The 23193-nt window shown below is 42.2% G+C and overlaps 1 protein-coding gene across 2 annotated transcripts in view; it reads right to left on the bottom strand.

Annotated features, from left to right (window-relative positions):
- The window catches only part of FAR1 (fatty acyl-CoA reductase 1), a 41356-nt gene extending 26092 nt beyond the window's left edge, over positions 1–15264 (bottom strand). For both annotated transcript variants that reach the window (XM_074884331.1, XM_074884332.1), the window contains exons 1-2: positions 15141–15264; positions 1827–2021 (exon numbers count right to left, since the gene is read on the bottom strand). In XM_074884331.1, the coding sequence (XP_074740432.1) occupies positions 1827–2015 (189 nt within the window). In that variant the 5' untranslated portion in view covers positions 2016–2021; positions 15141–15264. The remainder of the gene's footprint in view (positions 1–1826; positions 2022–15140) is intronic.
- Between the last annotated feature and the right edge of the window lie 7929 nt (positions 15265–23193).

Genomic DNA, 23193 nt, shown 5'->3' with positions numbered 1-23193 from the left:
AATTCATTTTCAACTATACATTAAAGTTACCTAAAGGTGCAGTTTCGCGACACGTAAGGCAACATAAACTTGTACTGCTACCAAACAGATTGTCTAACCATGTGATGAAGAGAGAACAAACATCTGGCCCCATCTACATCTCTGCATAGATGTGCAACACCATCCCTTTATGTTCTTACTCTAGGGACTAAGATGTAGGACTACCTCAGGCAGTAGCCCTGCTTACCAGGACTTGTTGTGAACCTGTTCCAGCAGTAAGTGCTCACCAAGACTCATAAATCACATCAGATTGTTATCTCAGCAGGAGTTGGTACAGACTATAACCAGAAGATTTGGACTCAAATTTAAAAGCCTTTTACAACACATGAGTTTCCCAAAAGCTATATTGAGGCTTACATTTTACTGAAGTTTAAGTCAGCCCACACTACTGCCACTCTCCCCCCTGTCTTAATATCCCCCACTTTTCATTTGGGTAACAGTGCATACAGAAAGGGGATTGAGAAACTTTTCCTTTCTCATCTCACAGTTCAGTCTGGAGACCTTTTCCTTGTTCCAGGGAGTGACAAACTGAGGGGTTTATGTAGAGAGAATTTGCGACTTGATTTTAAGATAGAACCCCACTGTCACTCATTCTGTTGTGTTCTATCACACTGCACGGGACTGCAAGCAGATGCTTCTGAGCGATGAGCTACAGTTTTGACACACAGTTACAGAGAATAATTTACTAGGGACGCAGCCATCCTCATGTCTGCTATAATCTTAACTAGACAGAGTCGCAGAAATTCATTGTCTTACTTTAAGCAACTTACCCCTCCTAGCCTAAATGCATTCATAGTTTCTTACTGATTCCCTTTAAGTACCTTCTAAGCACACACTTTGTAGAGGCTACATTGCATCTCAACATATTTCCTAAGCCTGGAAAATTAAACTGCCTACTCCCATGTCCCGTAAGAGAAAGACCTGGATAGAAATAAACGAACTCTGCTTCAGACAGAGTTCATGCTAGAAATCTCTCCCCTTCCTGTTCACCCTTCTCATCATAAACAGGATACTCAGTAGTAGAGGGATGGGCAACACTGATGGAGGTTCTGCATACAGTAAGAACACCCAGCCTAGCTCACCAGAATATTAAGGCAATGAGTCTTTTCAGGAGGAAAGCATCCCACCCAGCATGCACAGAAAATCATTTAGATAGCCACCCTGATAATTTCACAGCAGAGAATGAGTGCCTTTCCCCTGTTGTCACATGTTTATAGCAGTCTGTATGACTAACAGAAATTCACAATAGAATCTATTAAGACAAACATTTCTGTTCTGTTTACAAATATAAGCTATTTAAACAGCCTGTTGAGATCACATATTCTTGCTAACTGGTAGATCCAATAGCACATTCAAGAAAAAGGAAGCAGTAAGCCTCATCTTACAGAAAAGAAAAAATGCACAAGGAGAAAAAGTGACTTGCTTGAGATTTAAAGAAGGGTCTCAATCCCATCTTACAACTCCCAGTCCACACTGCCTCTTGTACTTTGATTATATATTCTCTTAACAAGTTTTAACTCAGATGTTTTACTTCTCAATTCTGGATTACAGCTGAACATCCTCCTGAATTAAATACAGGGTAATTTTCCACTACCGGCTTTGCTAGAGACTAACAGCCTGAAAACCAGCTATAGAAGCTCTGCCAGGTCTTGGATTTTGTGTTTGTTAGAACAAAAAAACATTTAACAACAATATTTTGCTTTAGACAAACCGAAGTTGTTCTTAAAATGAAATGGGAACATTATAAAGAAGGACAAACATGTACTTTGTAAGCATGTGACACATACCTTACAGCTGGTAATTTCTTCTATTCGTGCTTCAGGTGTCTGCCCTGCTTTGTGTCTTACCAATACATACACTGCTTTCACTTTAGGACAAGATCTGAGCAGCTTTTCCAGAAGCACTTTTCCCATGAAGCCTGTAGCTCCTGTCAGGAGGACGTTCTTTCCTTCATAGTATTCAGGGATGGAAACCATTATGACCTTAACAAAAGTTAAAAACAAAAGTATATTAAAGAACTTCTAGGAGTTCAGATGTGCAGAAGATCTAAATAAACGGCACAGATGCAAACACTCAATCTCATACCTGAAAGAAATACTTTTAGCAGCCATTTTTTAAACGTATAACCAGTACTTTAACTTAGTCTTTTTCTGCCACATTCCAAAAGAGTACCACAAGGTCACTATAGTCATCCCAGATCTTCTTGTAAACGGTTCCTGTTAACAGCGTCTCAAGGAATTAGATACCCACTCAGTCTAGGAAAATAGCTCAACTTCAGCCTATTTTTACCTCTACATGCACGGTCCTTTACCACTCTAAGTGGCTGTTCCATGTAAACTAAAGGTCATATCATTAAAATATAATCACAAGTAGATACTTCAAATACACTGACAGAAGACAGGGAGCCAGGCATCTGCCAATTGCTGGCCCTGGTATTTTGCCTGTGTCAGCAAAGTCCCCTGTCAGTGTTAGGCTGAGCCTTCCTACAGATTATGCTAAGCCAGAGAGAAGGTATAGTTAGTTGCTTGGTAGGAGATCTGCTGGTTTTCTATTGATTACAAAAAACCCACACAGTTCCACAGATGATACAGGTTTCCAACCTTTTTATCAATCAAGTCTGTCGGGTTTTTTCCCCCCAAATAAGTGATTACAATTCTCACAAAACCTGAAGATTCGAGTTAGCCACAAATACACCTCATAATAAAATGAAGGGCAAGGGATTGTTACTTAAAACCATCACAAAGCTCAAAAGTGTTGCAAGTTTTGCTTCAGTTCGGAAGTTAACTATGAGAATTATTTCTTTCTCCTCCCTTAATCAACCCCTTGGAAATTATGGCTAATCCTAGATACTGGAAACTGAAAGACCTTCCAAGGACAAATATACTGCTATCTCTCACACTAATGTGGTCTTTGGACCATGACCTTTATGACCTTTAGAACTCAATCTCTGCCTCAGGCTAACCACAAGCCATTCTGTTAAGTCCGATATATCGATATACTTACCGTAACCCTTAAACAGCTTAATTTTACTGTAGAAGACTGTAGCATAGGATACACTTCCACCATGTTTTATCAATCCTTCTAATTACACTTATAAAAATAATGTCTCCTATAGCAGAGCCAAACACAAATCATTATGACCAAAACACTATCAAAAGGGATAGATTCCATAAAACCATACTAAAAAAACCCCCAAAAAATGAGCCTCCCTAAACAGTGATGGAGTGTTTCTTAAGCAAGTAAGAATTACAACACTGAACATCTAAACAGGGTGAGAGCCTTTCTTCACCTACCATCCAGGAATAAAGGAATGCAACTTCTAAATATGCTTAATTCTTCTGAAACAACAAGCTACTGCAAGCAGGAACTTATCAAGGAAGACACAAGATGCTGGATGTTGGGAGTGAACAACTGCAGGCTTAATCTGCACCTTTTGCCCCTAGAGTAAGGAAATATTTTTTGAATGCTTGTCTATATCTCAGTACCTGGCATATTAAAGCAATTGTGCTGTGCTTTTCCTGTGCTCATATCATGACAAAGCCTCTGAACGAGCTCTAAGTGATTACTTGCCAGAAATGAGTTATCACCTGCACAAGACCCAGTTTCAGGAGTCTGGGTACAAAGTCTTACATTTTTTGGTCCAACACTCCAAATCTTATTTTGACTCCCTTCTTTGACAAGGTTAGCTCCTGCATTTATTAGTGAAGCATCTAAAAACCGATAATGGCATACAGTAGCAAGTTTAGGACAGAACAAGCACTACTATTTCCATTGGCCACTGTACACCATCCAAAATTGTTCGTTTGAAGGCTGATGAGATTGAAAGAGGTGGATGGAGGGAGAAAGCTATTTACGTTAAACCACTTTTGCCACACACATAAGAGATTTTAATGCAAATTTCAGAGCACACCTCCTGCAATAAAGCCTGGTGAGTAAGATACAGCATGGTTGAGTCATTTTTTCCTGTTCAAAGAAAGATACAGGCCTGTTGTCTTCACTGTGGCTCTAAGTCACAATTAATGCTCTCTGCTATTCAGATCTGTCCTCCCCATAACTTCCAACTTCCTGGTCTTTGCACACACCATTCAACTCCATTTCCTCCTAAAAATCCACACGCTTGCTCGCCCATACAGGATAAGACTTCCGTTCTGTTAAAGAGGGAAGAGAAAACTCATGCAATCATTACCGTATCAATTTTGTCAAAGATTCAGTTTTGTTATGGTTCATACATAATCTTGTTACTAATTTACCTACCTAGCCATAATTCATATTTTTTAACCCTTAAGACTCTATGACAGTACTTTAATACCATGAGCCTGCTTGCCCTTCCTCAAAGGAAGGCTTAATACTACTTCTGACATAAAGCTGTATCCTCAGTCTGCAAACGTTCACATGGGCAGAGACAGTCTTTGGCTACATAAACACAGGAACCTTGCTACAACACCCAGTACGTGGGCTACAGTCCAACATCTGTTTCTAAAAGCTAAACAATGAAAAAAAGTTATGCTGCCAGTGGAAATATCTGTGTTGCTGTGGTCCAGCTTTTTAGCTAACTGAAAAATCTGACAATGTTTAGGGTCATACAATGTAAAGAAAACTAGATGCCAGAATAGATCAGTAAATTTCCTGCCTCAGTTATTACCGACCATACTTTTTTGAGTACGAGGCTGATATCAGATCAAAAATAATTATACTATTCTCCTGAAACTCTTACAGAATACCAACCCTACAAAACATTTAGATCCAAAGCTATGATTAAGCATAATGATGAAATGGGTTCAGTTAAAAAACCACTAACGTACATAAATACTCACTCGAGAGACAGCAACACTTATATGTTTGCAGGCTAATTTTTTTTTTTTTTTTTTTAAGGACTGACACAAATTTTTCCTTTAAAAAACTCTAAACACCATTCCCCTCTGCTCTCTGACAACTAGCCTCTGGTAGTCTTTGTTCATAGCAAATTTTCCACCCTAAGTTTGTCTTCTATTTCTATTCCTCTAGAAGATTCCAGCTAGAAAACAGAACTGGTGACCTTTTCAGAAGTACACATTGCTGCCAAAGTTACAGCAATAAACACCGGGATCGTGAGGGAACTGTCTAGAAGCACCAAATCTGATTTAAGGGTAAAAACCATGTATGGAATCTAGATGCGAATCAACAAAATGAAATCAGCAGCCTATGTTTTGCCCCACTACAGAGAAAGGTTATCTCAACCAGAGGAAAGGGAAAGAATGTTCCCATTCTCCACCTACCTTTTCCTGCCTTCTCCGAGAAAGCATCTCCACATGTCAGTTAGCATAGCACTGCTGGCAATTCCTAATTTCAAGCTCAGAAGGGACTTCTCTCACAGGTATAATATATTACCTCTGTTGCCTTTTAAAGTTCTTTACGGCAGCAAATTACTGAAGAACTACATGATAATTGTGGTTTTAAAAAAAAAAAAAAAACCACAGTTAAGAAATAGATGCAGTTCCCAGTGGAAACTTAGTTGAACCTCTAACACATAACAGGCTGTAGTAGATCCAGAAGAATATTCCTACCTTGCAAGACAACACAGCAAAATCAAATTTAGCATTTTAAAGTTGATATTTAAGTATTAGCAATTGTTTTATCTAGTTTTAGAGTGTAACTTGTATGTTTGCAATAGCTAAATTGTAGCTATTAACCAGCAATACATATTTTCACTAGTTATCCAATGACTTGTTAACAGCTACCTCTTCAAACACACAGACAGGTAATTCCTATCAAACACAAAATTGTCTAAAGCACACTTTGGAATATCTGAATCCCTATCTCACAGCTACTTTTTTGAGCTAATAAATAATAACATTCAAGAAAAAAAAGAAGTCTGATGTTAGGCTACTTCCGAATTCACAAGTTCAGGGCTAAACCAATGGTGACACTTTGAAAATACTGCTTATTTGAAGGGTGCTCTCCTTTGATAAATAAGAGCTCCTAAACACTTCAGTAAAAAAACCCCACAAGTCAGGATCCTAGCCAGAATTCCCCATCTTGTGAAAAATTGTAGTGTCCAAGGCTGAGCAAGTGCTATTATGGAGCAAACAACAGCAGCTCTGTTTGTCTTCAGAGCTACTGCAGCAATATTTAACTCATTGCTTCAAACAGAAGTCTCCGACTCTCAAAACAAAGACAATTCTGTTTCTAACAGGAAAAAGATCAATTCACATATTTGTCCAAACACAGATCAAGATGCTTAAAGATTTACTTTCCAAGTGCCAGGAAAGCCTGCTAGAGTTTCACTGAATGTTTAAATGCTAAACCCAGGAACTAGAAAGAGTGTGCATGTATGTCCTTGATCGAGATTAAATGGTCTGTTTTCTAGTTTATCACTGACAAACATTAGGTCAACAACATGCTCCCTCCAAATTCAATCATACTGAGATTATCACTCACAGGAAATAGAAAACATGTATTTCCCAACCTCTAAAGTGTCAGCAACAAGCCACAAAGTTCTGCAAAAATACGGCCTGACAAACTAATTTCCCCCTTTCCCTCTGACAGCTTGAACCTAGTACCAGAAGCAGTACAACAGGAAAAGGTCTAAAAGTAAGGTGGAAGAAACACTTGGTGCATATTCAGGAGATGAAGTCTATCTAGACATCAAATCTGAAGGCACCAAATATTTTTAAACTCCACACATGCATCCACACCAGACAAAAATCATTACAGAGGTCCCTCGTATAGAGCTTCAATTGTCACATTGCAAGGACACCGTAGCAAGCAAAAAAAAAAAAAAAAAAATCTAAGAACTAGAGAGATTCAGGCAACAAAGGAATAAATATTTAACTCATCTAAACAAGGTTACTGCCAGAAAGACGAGCCTGGGTCATTTCATTTGGTGCCTTGTTTCCACAAAAGCATATCAATGAACGTTATCAGCAGAATGTCCACATTTTCAACTACCACAAGGGTCAATGATCTGCCCTATTTGGACAATATCTATCCAGCATATCACCAAAGGATGATAGTTTGTTTGTCTTCACAGTCCAAGGTTATATCCATTGAGAAACCTTATCTGTGAAAGATACTGTTTAGAAGATTAGTAGAGACTGACATGATGGAATAGAGCACTTCCTGTTGTAAACTGCTTTTGGTGTTAAGTTAACCTTAAAAGCATACCTATTCCAAACTATAATTATGTGGAAGATTTGGGATTCTTCCCACAGCTAGCAGAAAGACAAGCTTATCCATGTTTTAGACTTCATCAACATTCTTATCTACACTTTGCAAGGTCATTTTCTTTACTAAGCTGTAAGCCACAGTCCCCTGCAGGATAAACCTGCCAAGAAAATTTAACACATCTCCAGGAGCTGGAAAACATATTGCCAGGTCTGGAAGCTAATTAGAACAACTAAGTTTTGAAGAACTATCAAAATGGGTCCACTAATTTAGTATTAGCTAACCAGTCTTTGGCTTATGCCTGGTAGTATGCCAGATAGTGTCTCACTACCCACCTTCCAGACAAGTAACTGGATTGGAGGATTCAGGTAATATTAAGTTCTCTCCTGTATACCAACATGCCTTTATTGACGATCTCTACAAACAAGTGAAATGCAACAAAACTAAATAAATCTCAAAGATTATACCTAAGTCATCACAACTGCAGCATAAATATCACCAGCAGACCCAAAGCTGTATGTGGAATAAGCCAAACTTGTGGCTGACACTCGGTATATTTCAGAATTTCTGACAATAGACGTTTCAAACTAGTTATATTGTTCAATCTTGAAGATGTTCAGAGAGACTAACCTACTACCAATGAAAAGGTTTGTCCACTTTAAATCATTTATCTATTGAAACACAATACCAGTTAGAGCAGCTAATATGGTTAGATCAAAGTTTACATAACTAAGTGTATAGCCTTATCCACAAATAAAGTAGACCTGCTTTGAAAAAAAAAATTCTTCTCACTATTCTTAGCCACAGCAATATGCTACATACTGAAAGCTTTTTCTGGACTGTATGCTCCTCAAGCTACATTCCTCCTGGATATAATAGTACCTCTGGCAGTATATGCATTCAAGGTAAGGAGCACTATTAAATTGATTTTTGTGAGACTTAACTAGTACTGCATATGAACTATTTAACAGCACTACAGCATTCTGATACCAAAATCTAGATTGATACCAGACACTGAAGTAGTTCTGTAAGCTCCTTTTAAGACAACAATGACAAAAACCAAGCACAGTATTCACTCAATTGCTTTAGGAAGAAGCATGACTTTGGACCAACTAACCCATGACCACCCTGTAATTTATTAGCAGAACCCAGCCCAACCCACTAACTATTTAATTTGCCATTTGAAGATACCCTTATGAAAGTTAGATACTTTGAAGTCAGGGCTGTGCCTGAAATCATGGCGTCTTTAACCTCTTCTAATCCTTTAGTCTTACTAAAGGGAACCTGACCTCAGTGTGGGCCACGTGTGGTTACACAGATATTTCTTATGTACATGTTCACACACCTTTCAGCCAAAATTCTGATTTTACTACAAATTTCCGTTGACTTATTCTTCTATTCAGAAGGATTCTGTACCAGATGACTTTGAAATTACTTTTGAGTAGGAAGTACACTGTTCACAAAGCACCAGAGCAGTGCCTTGCTTTGCTGTAATTGCATGTCTTTTATAGGAAGTTCCTCCTTTGAAAATGAATTAAAAGAGGTTTTTACTATCCCTATATAATTAGGTTATAAGGTGGTGTTTTTCTGAATTGTTTACTGTTTGAGCTTAGCCTTCAAGTGCATGTTGAAGGAAAAATATCTCTTTTGGTACAATTAAACTCATTTCTCCAAGTTGCACAGAAAGCACAGATCAGCTCAGAAATTAAGCTATTACAGTAGAGCACATACCACATAAGAACATTCACTATACTTCATCTCCAGTTCAAGTGGAAACACGTTTAACACTTATATCCAGAGAGTTTTCAAACAAGTTTTAAGAAAACAAAAGGCAGGCAGATTCAAGATTTGCTGAACAGGATCACAGTTGCAGATCATTTTTTCTGAAGTTAATGTGAGATCTGCATTAGAAATCTCCCTTGTGTTTTTGGTTACGGAAGGATTACAAGATAAAGCCTCGCTTTATCAAGGTAGTTGCATAAATCATGGCTCTTACTTTGCATAAATCATGACTCGAGTTAACCCTGAAAGAACAAAACCCATCTGAACCACCTACCTACAACATAATGAACAGAGTAACACTCACAGTTGACTACCACATAAACTGCTAAAGCTACAAGATCACCCAATTCTTATTTACTGCGTTAAGAAAACAAGCCAAAGGCACTAATTTAACCTTCATACGAGTATGTTGATACCCAGTGCAGGTTATCACTAGGAAAAGCCTTAGCAGCAGCAGCAGGAGGATTACTGTCCAGTAGTTCCTTGTGATACTGTCATTTTGCTGGAAGGGGAAAGCCAGAAACCAGGTGGAAGAAAGGGGGCATGGGGGACAAAACAAACAACACTTAAGTGGCTCATCAGTTTGCCTGGTTTCACCATGAAGGGACAAATCCAGGTAATTAAAACCCAGATTTCCCATTCCTCGTATTGATCAGACAGAACAAAAGATAGCTACCCAAAAACTCCACCTGCAATTACATTCTGTTCAAACCATCAGAAGGAAAAGATAAGCCATCTTAGCTAGTCTTTTACTAGAATTGCCTTGACACATACGATTACATTTATTAATGAAGCATTTACAATCAGAATACTTCACTGAGAACAAAAACCCCCAACTCTTATTCCTCCCTTCTTTTAAATTATATATATTATTATAGAGTTAGGTGTGCTGGTTTTGGCTGAGAGTTTTCATTTTCTCCACAGTAGCTAGTACCGGGCTGTGGTTTGGATTTGTGCTGAAAACAGAGTTGATAACACAGGGATGTTTTAGTTACCACTGAGCAGCACTTACACAGAGCAAAGGCCTTTTCTGCCTCTCACCCCACCCCCCCAGCGAGGAGGCCGGGGGTGCACGAGGAGTTGGGAGGGGACACAGCCGGCACAGCTGTACCCCAGCTGACCCCAGGGGTATCCCAGACCATGTGGCACCATGCTCAGCACATACAGCTGGGGGAGGAAGACGGAAGGGGGGGACGTTGAGGGTGATGGCGCTTGTCTTCCCAAGTAACCATTATGTGTGATGGAGCCCGGCTGTCCTGGAGATGGCTGAGCACCCGCCTGCCCACAGGGAGTGGGGAATGAATCCCTTGTTTTGGTTTGCTTTGCTTGTGCACACAACTTTTGCTTTACCAAGTTATTAAACTGTCTTTATCTCAGCCCATGAGTTTTCTCACTTTCACTCTTCTGATTCCCTCCCCCATCCCACCAGGGGGGAATGAGTGAGTGGCCACGTGGGGCTGTTGGCAGCTGGGGTTAAACCACAACAGTCCTTTTGGGCACCAACGTGGGACTCAAAGGGTTCGACATCTCAACAGGCTTGACTGGAATGTGCCAGGTTGAATTTAGAGCTGTTAGGGCTGTTTGGCTATTAACTGGCAGGCTCCTGTGCCTGCCATGGGGCTTGCTTGCCTTACTCTGTATTAGAGTCTAGTGCTCATTAGCAGCTGCTTTTTGCTTTCGCTGCTTGCTGTACTGCTGTAGCGCTGATCATCTTACTCTGCCGTGCCTGGGCACATTTTGATAACAGCCATGGCGATGTGCCTGGGCTGGCAGATGGCCAGGGCATCGCTGCTGGGTCTGTGCTGCTGTAACGGACAGGCGGGAGCTCCCGCGTGAACCCGAGTCGAAGGGACTGTGACCTGCGGGTGAGCCCCTGCGGGGGGAGGACACCCCAAAGCGACTGTGGCAGCGGCAGGTACAAGCAGCAGGAACACCCCTGGAGAGCCTGTGGCTCATGGATAAGGCTCCACCTGGGGCAGGCACCCCCCTAAGGGACTGCAGTCTGGGGATAAGGCCAAGCTGGAGCAGGGGCAAGGGGAGGAGTTCACTGCGATGTCAAACCCAATGGTCTGCTCCAAAGGAACCAGGGGTGAGACTGTAATGGAAATACCTTTAAATCGTCATAATTCATTATTTGAGTTCTATGTTATAGGAATTACTATAGCAGGAGCCACCTGAACCAGTGGCAGACAAGCCTTACAGGCAGCAATGCCAAGTGCAGCAGTGACCCAACCTGAGCTGGCTTCAGTGCCCAGTAACTCCATAAACACACCAGATCTCCTGTCCTGAGTGACCACTGGAACAGATGGAGGCCACTTTGGGGACATTTATGGACATTTTACATACATTTCACAGGGGTGGTCCATAAACTAAGGGAATGGTATCTGTGTATTGTATCGAATGATGGGAAGGATAGTGGTGGTTAATGAGGATACACTGGAGAGCGTGGGACCTGACCATGACATAAATGGTATGGAATAAGGGGTGGAGAATGTGGTTTTGGCTGGGATAGAGTTCATTTTCTCCACAGTAGCTAGTATGGGGCTATGTTTCGGATTTGTGTGGAAGACAGTGTTGATTTATACAGGGATGTTTTAATTACTGCTGAGCAGCACTTACAACCAGGAGGCCAGGGGTGCACGAGGAGTTGGGAGGGGACACAGCCAGCACAGCTGTACCCCAGCTGACCCCAGGGGTATCCCAGACCATGTGGCACCATGCTCAGCACATACAGCTGGGGGAGGAAGACGGAAGGTGGGGGACGTTCAAGGTGATGGCGCTTGTCTTCCCAAGTAACCGTTACGTGTGATGGAGCCCGGCTGTCCTGGAGATGGCTGAGCACCCACCTGTCCACAGGGAGCAGGGAACGAATCCCTTGTTTTGCTTGTGTGCACAGCTTTTGCTTTACCCATTAAACTGTCTTTATCTCAACCCATGAGTTTTCTCACTTTCACTCTTCTGATTCCATCCCCCATCCCATCAGGAGTGAGTGAGCAAGGGGCTGTGTGGGGCTTAGGTTGCCAGCCAGGGTTAAACCGGAACAGAAGGTCTGAGTCACATTTTACAGCAAATGTTACACAACAAATTTGAGATCCTAAGAAACAACACTTCCAAGCTCCTTCCATACCCTTCCATGCTTTTACAAAAAAAAAAAAAAATGCAAAACTATCAACCTTGCTTATCCTCTCAGCTCCTCTCAACTGAAGAGTTTCAGGAAGTTTAAGAAAGATTTACAGGGGAAAAAAGCCAACCCACCATAATGCATTATTTGACAGATACACGTCAATGTTTTGTACTAATTCACTAACTATACTTCTGTAAGAAAATCGTCAAATGCCCCCAGTCATGTTTCACCAACTCCCAACTTCCAGTGCCTTTGTGGTAAAGGACACCCATAGTAAGCATACTCACAGCTGGTGAGCTGACTGTTGAAAAGCTGCAAAAAGAGTTAAGATTTTAGAACTCTGTTAAAATTACAGTCAGGTCCTCCATAACAACCAAGAATTTAATTCCTTAATGTTTAGGTGAGCCATTTAAAAATTCTTCATGCAAAACCACAGTTAAACAATATAACATCTTAACATGGTAGAATTCAATGGCCTTTCCAATTCAAATCAATAAAGATATTTCCTCTCCCATTATGTTTCTGTACAAATTCCCAATAATTCTTCTGAAACCTAAAAATAACTCATTTATCTGACAACTGTTCTATCACATTGTATTTGAAGCCTAATTACCTTCTTTTAAAAAACCCCACACACGTTTACCTTTCCTTTTTTCCAACACATGTAGAGCAAAACCCTGTGAAAAAATTAAAAGCCCATTTTCACAACTTAAATATCTAAAAATACTTATACTAAAAATAGCTTAAACACATACCCAGAAACTTTTCAGAAGTTTTTGTTTGTTTGCTTTAAGTTCCCAGCAGCTCTGTTTCCTGCAGACAAGTAACAGGCACACCGTACTGAACACAGACCCTCCTCAAACACCAAATATTTTCTGACAAAAAAAGCAAAACACCCACACAAAACACATACACACAATTTCTGGCCAGAGAAACTAATCAAACTTGAAACAACTGCAACGATACAGCCTTGTCTTCAATGCCGTCTAATACCTTTTCTAGCACTTGCTTAAACTTTCCAAACTGTTGTAATACCATTTTAGTTTGTTATACATCCGTTCCAAGCACTGAAAGCACGGTCCTTGTGAGGAACTGCAAGTTCCTACAAGAGCTAGAACTCAGAAAACAGGAAGATGACAAAGGACCCTTTGCTTTGTAGTAGTCAGGAGGAGCTTCAGTTTGGCCTCTCAGGAGCTAAGAGGCTCTATGGATGGACTGATTCTCCCTTTGCAGGAGAAACATTAGTACAGGTATTTCAAGACACCTATTACTCCACCTTTCAAAGACAACTCTGCTACGCAGAATCATGGCATACTGCCAGGAGTTGCACTCTAAAACTGACAGTTATGCTCTCTGCTTCCATCTGACTCGTAGATACATACTTTCAAAGTCTGAGGAACACTAAATACCAAATGAGGAGAAGTCCTTTGCTATTATAAAAGTTACAGTTTTGCCTCAATGCTAACTTTTTATTGACAAGTATCAGCTGCTTTGGATAATTAAGATGTTGACAGCTTGGGTATTTTGCAGCTATAGGAAGTAAAAATATTTATCACGTCCAAAATATTAGACAGTCACACTTAATGGAAAATTGTCCCACTGTGCTTTTACTATTAAAATCTCTAGTAAAGCCTCACTAGACCTGGAGTCCAGCATAAGGTAAATAAATAGAGACTAAGTACTTGCAGTAAGAAGTTACAGATCTAGATTTGCATATTACTTTATAGTTCTACAACAGCTAGGAGAAAAAGAAACCTGCAAGGCACTCTCTCATACGCAGTTGTGGGAGGTTTTGGGTGGGGAAATAGCTGGTTTTTAAACCATCTATATTTGATGAGAGTGTACAAAAACAGAGTAGAAAATCTGAAAAGTAAAGATCCTAGAAATATACACCTAACACTTTATTGTAGCAGTTTGGAGATTATGTATCTCAGTTATAAAGCACAGACATGATAAACAAATAAGGGAAGTTGGGAGTCAAGAAATTCTAGCCTGTCACAGTACAGACAGATGTCACAGACAGTAAAACTCCTACATGCTCCACTTTTGGCTTAATTATTATTGAAAGTTATTAAAATATCAAAAACTTTCTGTTGCTAAAGCTGTGAAGTAGGTTAAGTGAAATTAAAGGTTTCTATTTCCATGGGATTCAAGCTGGTTTCAATTACAAGTTTGCTACCAATCAGTATATCTCTGGAGTTAGCCACACTTTAAACTTCACTCACGAAAGTCCTTCTGTAGACCCACGCGGCTCCTGCTCCACAAGACTCAAAGTCTACCCAGAGTCAGGGGCTGCTGCACACCCCAAGAGCTACCAACGCTCTCCATCTAGTATTTCCTGATGCATGGACCCACTAAACTGGTGCTCCTGTCTGAAAAGGCGAGCCGTTTCGGTTCTCTTCCCCCCACATTCTTCTAAGCGGGAGGGAAAATTGTAGCCTTTTCCTGCAAGACTACCCTTTGCACTAACCGCACCTACATGGGCTCGAGAAAGGGGGAACTACCGTGGCAGTACGGCGGGAGCCGAAGGAAGCCGGCGCGCCGCTGCTCGCAGGAGGCCCACCCAGTGACTGGAGGGCCGAGGAGACGGAAAGGCGGACGGGCGAGGAAGAGCGCGGGGAGAAGGGTGGTACCCGCCGGCCCCAGGCCCAGCGGCAGGTGGAGCGGGCCACCGCGGGCCGCGGGGCTTTCAGCCTCGCCCACGCGAAAGCGCAGCCCGGCGGTGCCGAGACAGCGGCTGAGAGAAGCGTTCGGGGTTCCTCCCTTTTCCGAGCATCGACCCCGGCAAGCGAGTTTCCCTCGCCAGGAACGCGCCTCCGGCCCGCCCGCCCGCCACCACGACGCACCTCAGCGTTCCCCGTCCCCTCCCGCCCTCCCCTCGCGGCTCCCGCCGCCCGCCCTCCCCGGCAGCCTCCCAGGAACGCCCGGCGGCGGCGGCCGGCTCCCTCCGCGACCCCCCCTCACGGACGGCAGGAGATGGAGCGGCGCAGCCCACGGCCCCCAGCCGCGCCGGATCACCCCGGCCTCCCGCCGCAGCCCGGGCAGCCGGTACCTGCTCCGGGCGGCCTCCCCCGCTGAACCTCGCTGCCCCGCTCCCCGCCGCTCTGAGGGGCTCGGGCAGCGGTCCTAAAAGAGCCGCTCCCGTTGGCCGCTGCGCACGCGGTACCCGCCCGCCTATTGGCTCCTCGCTCCGCCGCTCGGAGGGACGAGGACGCCGGGGGTTGGCGGCCTCCGGGAGCCCCGCCCAGCGCCGCGGCGGGGCGCGTGCGGGGGGCGCGAGGCGGGGGCGGGGAGCAGCTGTGATTTGCGCCGCCGCCCTCGAGCCCGCGCGCGCGCGCTCCTCGCGCTCCCCCCCGCTCCGTCCCGCTCCTCGCGGCAGTACGCGGCCTGGGCAAGGGCGGGAACGGCGGGGGAGGCGCCAAACGGGCCCCGCGGCGGCCTGCGCCCCGGGGGCGCTGCGCCGCTGCCCCGCCACGTCCGGGCCGCCCGCCGCCACGCGGGCCCTGCCGAACCGCTAAAACTGGGCGTGTGGAGGCACCGAGTCAGCTCCGGCTGAAATCAGCCGAAAGGCCCGAAACCAGCCGAGGCTGCCGAGAGCCACCGCGGCCTCCATCAAAGCCACCCCCGTTGCTGGGGGAGCGGGACGCGGCCTCGGGCAGAGCTGGCGTCTCCCCGGCGGCCGCAAGCCCGACGCCTGGGGGAATTTTCAGCAGTTTGTACCCACAGGCCCGACGCCTGGGGGAATATTTTCAGCAGTTTGTACCCACAGGCCCGAGGCCCGCGGGCAGCGTTACCCGCGCCGCGGCAATAGTATCACCTATCACATGCGCGTCCTGGCCGTGCTGCACAAATCAATGTGCTCCGCTTACCTCACCGCTTGTTACCAAATACTGGCAGGCTCCGCAGCAACGTGCCGTTATGCCATGGCCTGTCACCATATGCCGTTTATTTCACAACTTAAAACATTGCACAGATGGACATGCATCAGCTTAAAAAAAAAAAAAAAGGCATTCAAAAGTTAGGAAACACCCTATATAAGATTGCACAACCCATATTAATTCAGATTACAGTGCATATAAAGTAAGAGAATTGTAAACACAGTCTTTGCTTATGTAACTGGATGTTGATTTTTCAGAATGGCTTCTGCCTGATCCAGACCGTGAGAATGGGAGCTGTGCTCACATCATCCACAGCAATTCAATAATGTTATAATAATATTTATAGATGTGTACTCTCATGATTTATTTACTCCATACTAGTTAAACCTAGTACCTAAGTACTTCTTGACAGAGAACTTAGAAGCACATACTCTAAACTCTTTATCATAACAGTTAGTGGACAACTTTTCAAAGACACTATTCCTCAGAAAATACCTGCTCATTGAAGCTGAACCGTTACCCGCTCATCTGCTATATAGGAAAACCAACTCAGGCAGTGCAAAGATCTGAGTCCAAATCTCCCACATTCCTGCTGAAAGGTTGTACTACTTTGTTGTACACTATTACTGCACCAATGCTTCCTTTTTCATTGTAGTGAAATCGTGACATATGGAGGGCAGCCTTACTGACTATAGGGATGAAGCTTTTTCGTTTCAGATTCCATAGTATGGAAGAGTCCATTGCCGCAGAGGGATGCAGATGCAGAGTTGCAGTCAGTGCACATGAACTCTTCAGAAAATTTATTTTTAAAAAACCTCTATTCAGTATATACAAATTAAAGTTTCTCAAATTATTACAGAAGTTAAATTTGGGTGCATTTTTCAGAAGTCGCTTTGTAAAATGTGTCTGTGACACCAAATGGAAGTAATGGGGAAGAAACTAGTAATATTTCAATGTGGGCACAGCAGTGTATTCTGCCCAGTCTCTTTTTTGAAAACAGCTAAAAAATGGTGGGGCTTTAAACCTTGTCTATAATAAATACCATATCATCTGATGATGGTCATAGCTCATTAATGATAATTTATGATACAATGACAGTGCATTAACTGATGCATTCAATATAAATTGTTGTTGATAATAATAATTAAGCTTTGGTATCAGAATTTTAAACCCACTTTCTTGGCAGAATAGGGAAAAGACAGAAAAATACATGTAAAAGTTGTCAAGCATGTATTCTGTAGGGTGAAAATACCTAATCAATGCGGTCTCTAACTGAGTGGCAAAGTACAGCATGAAAGTAACACATTTTCTTCATTTTTGAGGGTTCTATGACCTCCATACCTCTGGTGAAAAGATCACTGTGCCATCATCATACATCACATATGTGCATCACCACAGGCTGACTTAATGGCAACACAGCAGAGCACAGTATAACAAAATTATTTCAGATGCCATCAGAACATAAAATAATATAGATTATTCAGAGTACGCTGTTGTCGGTTTGTGTTGATTGTTGGTGCAGTATACAGATCTGTTCAGTGGACTCAAAATGCCAACATGTTGTACTCTAATCTGTCTGAATCAGTCTTACAACTGCATTAGGGCAAAATGTCTTGATAAAGCGGAGTATCACAATGAAGACCCTCAGAAATCTGGGGATACTGTGAGACATAATGATCTGATTTTTCTCCAGATTACTCTTTCAAAGACACAATTAATTTATCCCTCCTAGATTATTTATCAGCAGGAAAACTTCATAGTGGCATAGTATCACGATGAATTTACATTTTAATGTAGTGACATAGGGTTGCTTCTCAAAGAACCTACCAAACTGGTTATTCAAGGTATCATTGTGAATTTTTCCTCATAGGAAAAACTGAGAAGATATCAACACAAACATGCTCTAGTCTGAGAATGCTGAATAAATTATAAAATAAACCACCATAGACTTGCATTAGCTAATATTAAAAAGAAGTATTTGAAACCCTATTACCTAACACAAAGGTAGTGGACATAAGGTTATAGAAATTGATAGGTAAATAACTACAAGTGCCTGCAGGGCCAAATCTTGATCTGTGAGAGTACAAAACAAACGCCCACATACTCACAATCAGAAAAAAAAAAAAAAACAAACAAAGAAAAAAGATTCAGTTCATATCTTAAATTGGTCCATGTTTCTAAGCAATACTAGCAAGTTATTTCATTCACAGGTATCTGCCAGAGATTACTTCATTGCGTCTCTCCAATTTTAAGCAAGGCCAACAGTTCTAAGAAGTTTGTGCCTTTTATTAACCAACTCATAGAAATCTTTAATTTTGCATCCACTGCCTGGACTAGGTTCCCCAGTCTCCCTGCTTTGGAAACTGAAAAAGGGGTCATGGGCAGAAGTGAGAGAGGACAAGTGCCAGACCAAAAACATGAAGTATCCCTAGAAAAGACAGCCATGTTACAGGAACACAGTGTTCATATAGAAACCTAGTTTCTCCGTGCGTAACTTCATCACTATATACCTCAGAAACAGAACTGGTTTTATGCAAACAATAGTCTTGTATCTTTATTTCAGTCAGCTGCGAACATATTATAAGGGTTTTTTTGCATAAACTAAAGCATGTATTTACTACAAGCTAGCTACTTGTGAGGGCTGTATGGATGCTCACTTCTATTTCTTGCTAAATGCAATCCATTTAATGAAAAGATTAGTCAACAAAAGTTTTACTTTCTGTCCTGCCAGAAGTGTGTGCACAGGCAGTTTCTGTTCAGCAAACTTACACTCTCGTAATATTTCATTTGTGCTTGTGCTGATAGGAGTTAACAGCTACACCTAAAGAAGGTGTTTATAGAGGGAGTATTTATGATGTTACAAGCATTAACAGCTCTTACCCTCGAGCTACAGTGCATTCCAGCCACAGTAATATAGGCTGGAATTTGCAAACTTACTTCTGTACGTGACATGGTACGAAAGATGCCATTCTACAGAAGCTCAAAACCGGGGATTTGTATGACCAGTAACTAATACAGTTAAAACTATGTGTTTTCTAGTTTGAGGTACTATGGTTGAAAGATAAGGGTCTGATCAAAACTAGATAAACCAGTTTAGGAAAAGTCCGGAAACTTATTTTCAGCTGTGTATTCAAACTAGTTAGAATATTTGAAGATATCTTTGGATTCAAAACCTGCAAACACCCCATGAAAGGAAACTTACCAATTTTACTTTCCAAAGAACTAATACAGTTTTTGGTCAAGTGCTGCTTTTGTCTTTTACTAATAAATTAACTGATATAGCATACTTATTCAGTGTTCTGAGTGGTTTTAAAATTTAATCCTGATTAATGCATATTAGGTCTTGGTGTACAAACTGCATGGGTAACAAATATATTGTTTGCAATTGAATGCATTCTGCTGCCTTCTCTACTATGCTAATTCTTTGGTTTTTGGTAGCAACTGTTAGGATTACAATGTATATTCAGTAAAGATTACTGAATCACTAAATCATAGAATGGAAGAGACCTCTGGAGATTGTCTAGTCCACCCCCCTGCTCAAAGCAAAGCCACACAGAGCAGGTTCATCAGGGCTGTGTCCAGTTGGGTTTTGAGTATCCAAGGACAGAGACTCTACACCCTCTCTGGGCAATGTGCCACTGTTTGACCACCTTCACAATAAAAAAAAGCTTTTTTTTTTCTTTTGTTTAAATGGAATTTCCTGTATTTCTGTTTGTGGCCTCTTGTCTTATCACTGGACACCACTGAGAAGAGTCTGGCTCCACCTTCTTCACGCCCCTGACCAGATACTTACACACACTGGTAAGATCCCCCTGAGCCTTCTGTCCTCCGGGCTGAACAGTCCCAGCTCTCCCAGCCTGTCCTTGCACCACAGATGCTCCAGTCACTTGATCACCTTCGTGGCCCTTTGCTGGACTCACTCCAGTATGTCCAGTCTCTCTTGTACTGGGACCCCAGAAATGTCTCACCATTGTTGAGTAGAGGGGAAGGATCAACTCCCCCGACCTGCTGGCAACATTCTTCCTGATGCAGTCCGGGAGGCTGTTGGCCACCTTTGCCATGGGGGCACATTGCTGGTTCATGGTCAATGTGCTGTCCACCTGGATCTTCAGGGCCTTTCCTACAAAACTGTTTTCCACCTGGTTGGTCCCCAGTCTGTACTGGTGCATTGGATTATTCCTCCCCAGTGCAAGGCTTTGCATTTCCCTTTGTTGAACTTTATAAGGTTCCTGTCGGCTGATTCTTATCTTTTGCTGCATGACTACACACAAACATTTCTCCTTTTGCGTTCTTGCTGCGTCACTTAAAAGCAGCAGAAATACCCATTGTGAGATCAAAACTTAATTTCATAGTCCTTATTTTGAAAAAACTGCTTAAAATGCCTCTTAACTGTACTGGCTACCATGCTGAGTCCTGTTAGCTCGGTAATAGTGATATTTGTATTTGGTATCTTCTCTCTTCTTTGTTATTGAAATTTTCTAACATAATTGCATTTTGGCATATCAATGCATTTAACTGCGTTTTAGTACATTGAGTATACTGATAGACCTGTGGGTGATAGTTGCTAGAAATGGCTGGTATCTGTGAGGAGTGCCGAGGGGGAACCGATCCTTTAGGAGGAAGGACAGAGGCTTAGTTACAATTTGATCATGTGAGGCTTAGGTCATCACACCATTTAGGAAATGTGGCTGTCTGGATCATATGACTAAAATAAAACAGCTCAGTTAAGAACAAATTTTATACTGAAAAGACTTGTTGAAAGGAACTAGATATTAAAGATGTGAAAGTTGTTGCTCAATTAGGAACAGCAGACTGGCTGAAAAAGTTCTAGAACAGGTAGCCCTGTTATGAACATAGGATTAAAGGGAGCCTAATGGGCTTGTGACTCTGGTGCCCAGCTGTCACAGGCACTGTGTCACAGAAGTCCCTTTGTAAAATGATTGTTTTACATTTTTAACACAGTTGAACTTCGCTGCTTCTAACCTTCTTTTAATTGTCCCTTAATTTGCACTCTAAATGCATTTACCAATATACACCTTTGTTTCTCTGCCTGCATTTGCCTTTTTATCCAATAATCCATTCTCACAGTGATTCTCGCATCTCTATTGTTTCTGTAAATGCTTATGCATGATAAAGGAGCTGTAGCTGTTTGGGAATTAACCTAGACATACTATGAGCATAGTGCTTGTGTGTTTCATGTTGTTCTTCGCCATAGTGTGTAGATGGTGAGTTCTGCCATGCATCCTTGAACAAAGGATCATGTATAACCACACCACTATAGGGCTCTATAATTTCCAAACCCTAAATTACAATGCAGTTAAGTACACATAGCAGTAATTTAGGACAAAATACCCTACAGAGATCTTGAAATTAGTACTTGATCCAAGTATTAGAAAACAAGAAAATTCAGAATGAAGGTTACCTTGAAAAGAAAATCAAACTATGTCAGGATAGAGCAACACAGCTCCGGCACTCAGTGGTGATACCAGGCAGAAATTATGGGAGTGGCAGGTAAAGACATTTTAGGGTTTGTGATCTCCAGTTAAATTTCATGTAGTAGCATGAAATGCCTCTGCTTGTCTGTTACATCACTGATGGGGGGAAGGCAAGGATACAGACAGTTCTCAAAGCATAGCAACAGCACTGACCCAGTGGCTTTTTTACCAGGATCAGATGCTTGTCAGTGAATTAGGAGACTAGTAGCCAGCTATGCTGAGAGCTACAGACAGATCAATATCTACTTCTTCACCTTAGAAATGTCATTACATGGAGCTATGCCTCCAGTTGAAGGTGAAGGCAACCTTGTGCTCTTCTTGCACTCCCTCTTATAGGGCTTTTTCCATTCCAAGGCCCTACGCAATCATCTCGGGTTGTCTACTCAGGGCCTGACTGCACCCCGCTGCATGTGAAGACCTCTAAGCAAACTCTCAGCAGGCTAACAGAGACACATGTCCCAGAGCAAGCAGAGTGGAGACATTTAGCTTAAGCTATAGTACATTATAAGCCACATGGCAAGATGAAAAAGCCCTATCTCTCATCACCCAGCTAATTAGTTTGAGTGCAGTGCCATGAGGATGCAGTGATACTGATTCCAGTTCTGGGTTAGCACAGCCAGCTGGGCTATCTGATATCTCAGTAGTCTGGAATAGACACACATATAGTTACCTTATAAGGGACGCTGACCTAATTATCTCTCTTCACAATTTTTTATTCATCAAAGTAGTACCTTTTATCTGAAAGTCTGAAAAAAGCCACTTTGGGCCATCTTTTAATTGTAAATGATGCAGCAGAAATAATCGAGTTATACTCCCAAAAGCCTATGCTCTGGACGAAGTCACATATTTTCTTCAATATGACAGAATCTAGAAAAAATTACGTGACAGCTGTTTAGTCATACTGGAACTCAGAAACAGGGCTAGGCTTTCACCACCCATCAAACTTGCTGCCATCTGGACATACAGGACGTTTGGCTGATTCTCAGTCTTTCTATCCATGATGGTGTGGGAATGCCGTTGGGCTCACAAATACAGATGTGAGCTCTAGCTCTGTTTTGATTCCACATCAGGGTGTGACTTGACTATACATCATCACTTCTGTCCTTTTCTCTCATGTCTTCATTTACATGGGAATAAAACCAGGGGCTGTGCATTAGAAAGAGTCTGCAGCACTTGTTAACTTCTCTGTCTATGTGGTCAGGGGACAGGGACTCTGAGGTCCACCACAGTTCTCATCTTCAAAATGGACTTCTGAAACAGTCTCTGTGGCTTTTCCCTCACATTTCTTTTAAAATTTTTCTTCTTACAGAGAAGCTCCTTTCTAGAATTTTTTACTGTTTTCCAGAATAGTTATGAAAGCCTATTTCCAGTCTTCATGCACCCAAAAGTTGTCCGAAGATGTAAATGGAAAATCTGCTTTTATGGACCATCTCTTCAATATGAAAGAACTTATTTTTAGCCCTACTCTAATGCAAAAGGCTTTGAGTTTCTGTTACAAGCCTTGAGCTTTTCCAGGCTGAGAAACAGTTGGACTTCCATTTGTTTTTCATTTTGGCTTTCACATATCATATGCAACATATGGTTTTCACCCATCTTCTTTTTGATCTACCTCTTTAATTTTCTTTTGGGGCAGCTCACAGTTACTCTTTGTCCCAGCCATCACAGTATTTCTTCATGAGTATTCTCTGTTTCCCTGAGTCAAAGGTGTTACTGCTTGTTGGTTTTGTGTTAC

This window comes from Strix uralensis, chromosome 15 (assembly GCF_047716275.1).
Source record: "Strix uralensis isolate ZFMK-TIS-50842 chromosome 15, bStrUra1, whole genome shotgun sequence".
Classification (NCBI taxonomy): Eukaryota; Metazoa; Chordata; class Aves; order Strigiformes; family Strigidae; genus Strix; species Strix uralensis.
The sequence above is the reverse complement of the archived record's forward strand: the minus strand, read 5'-3'. Positions and strand labels throughout refer to the sequence as shown.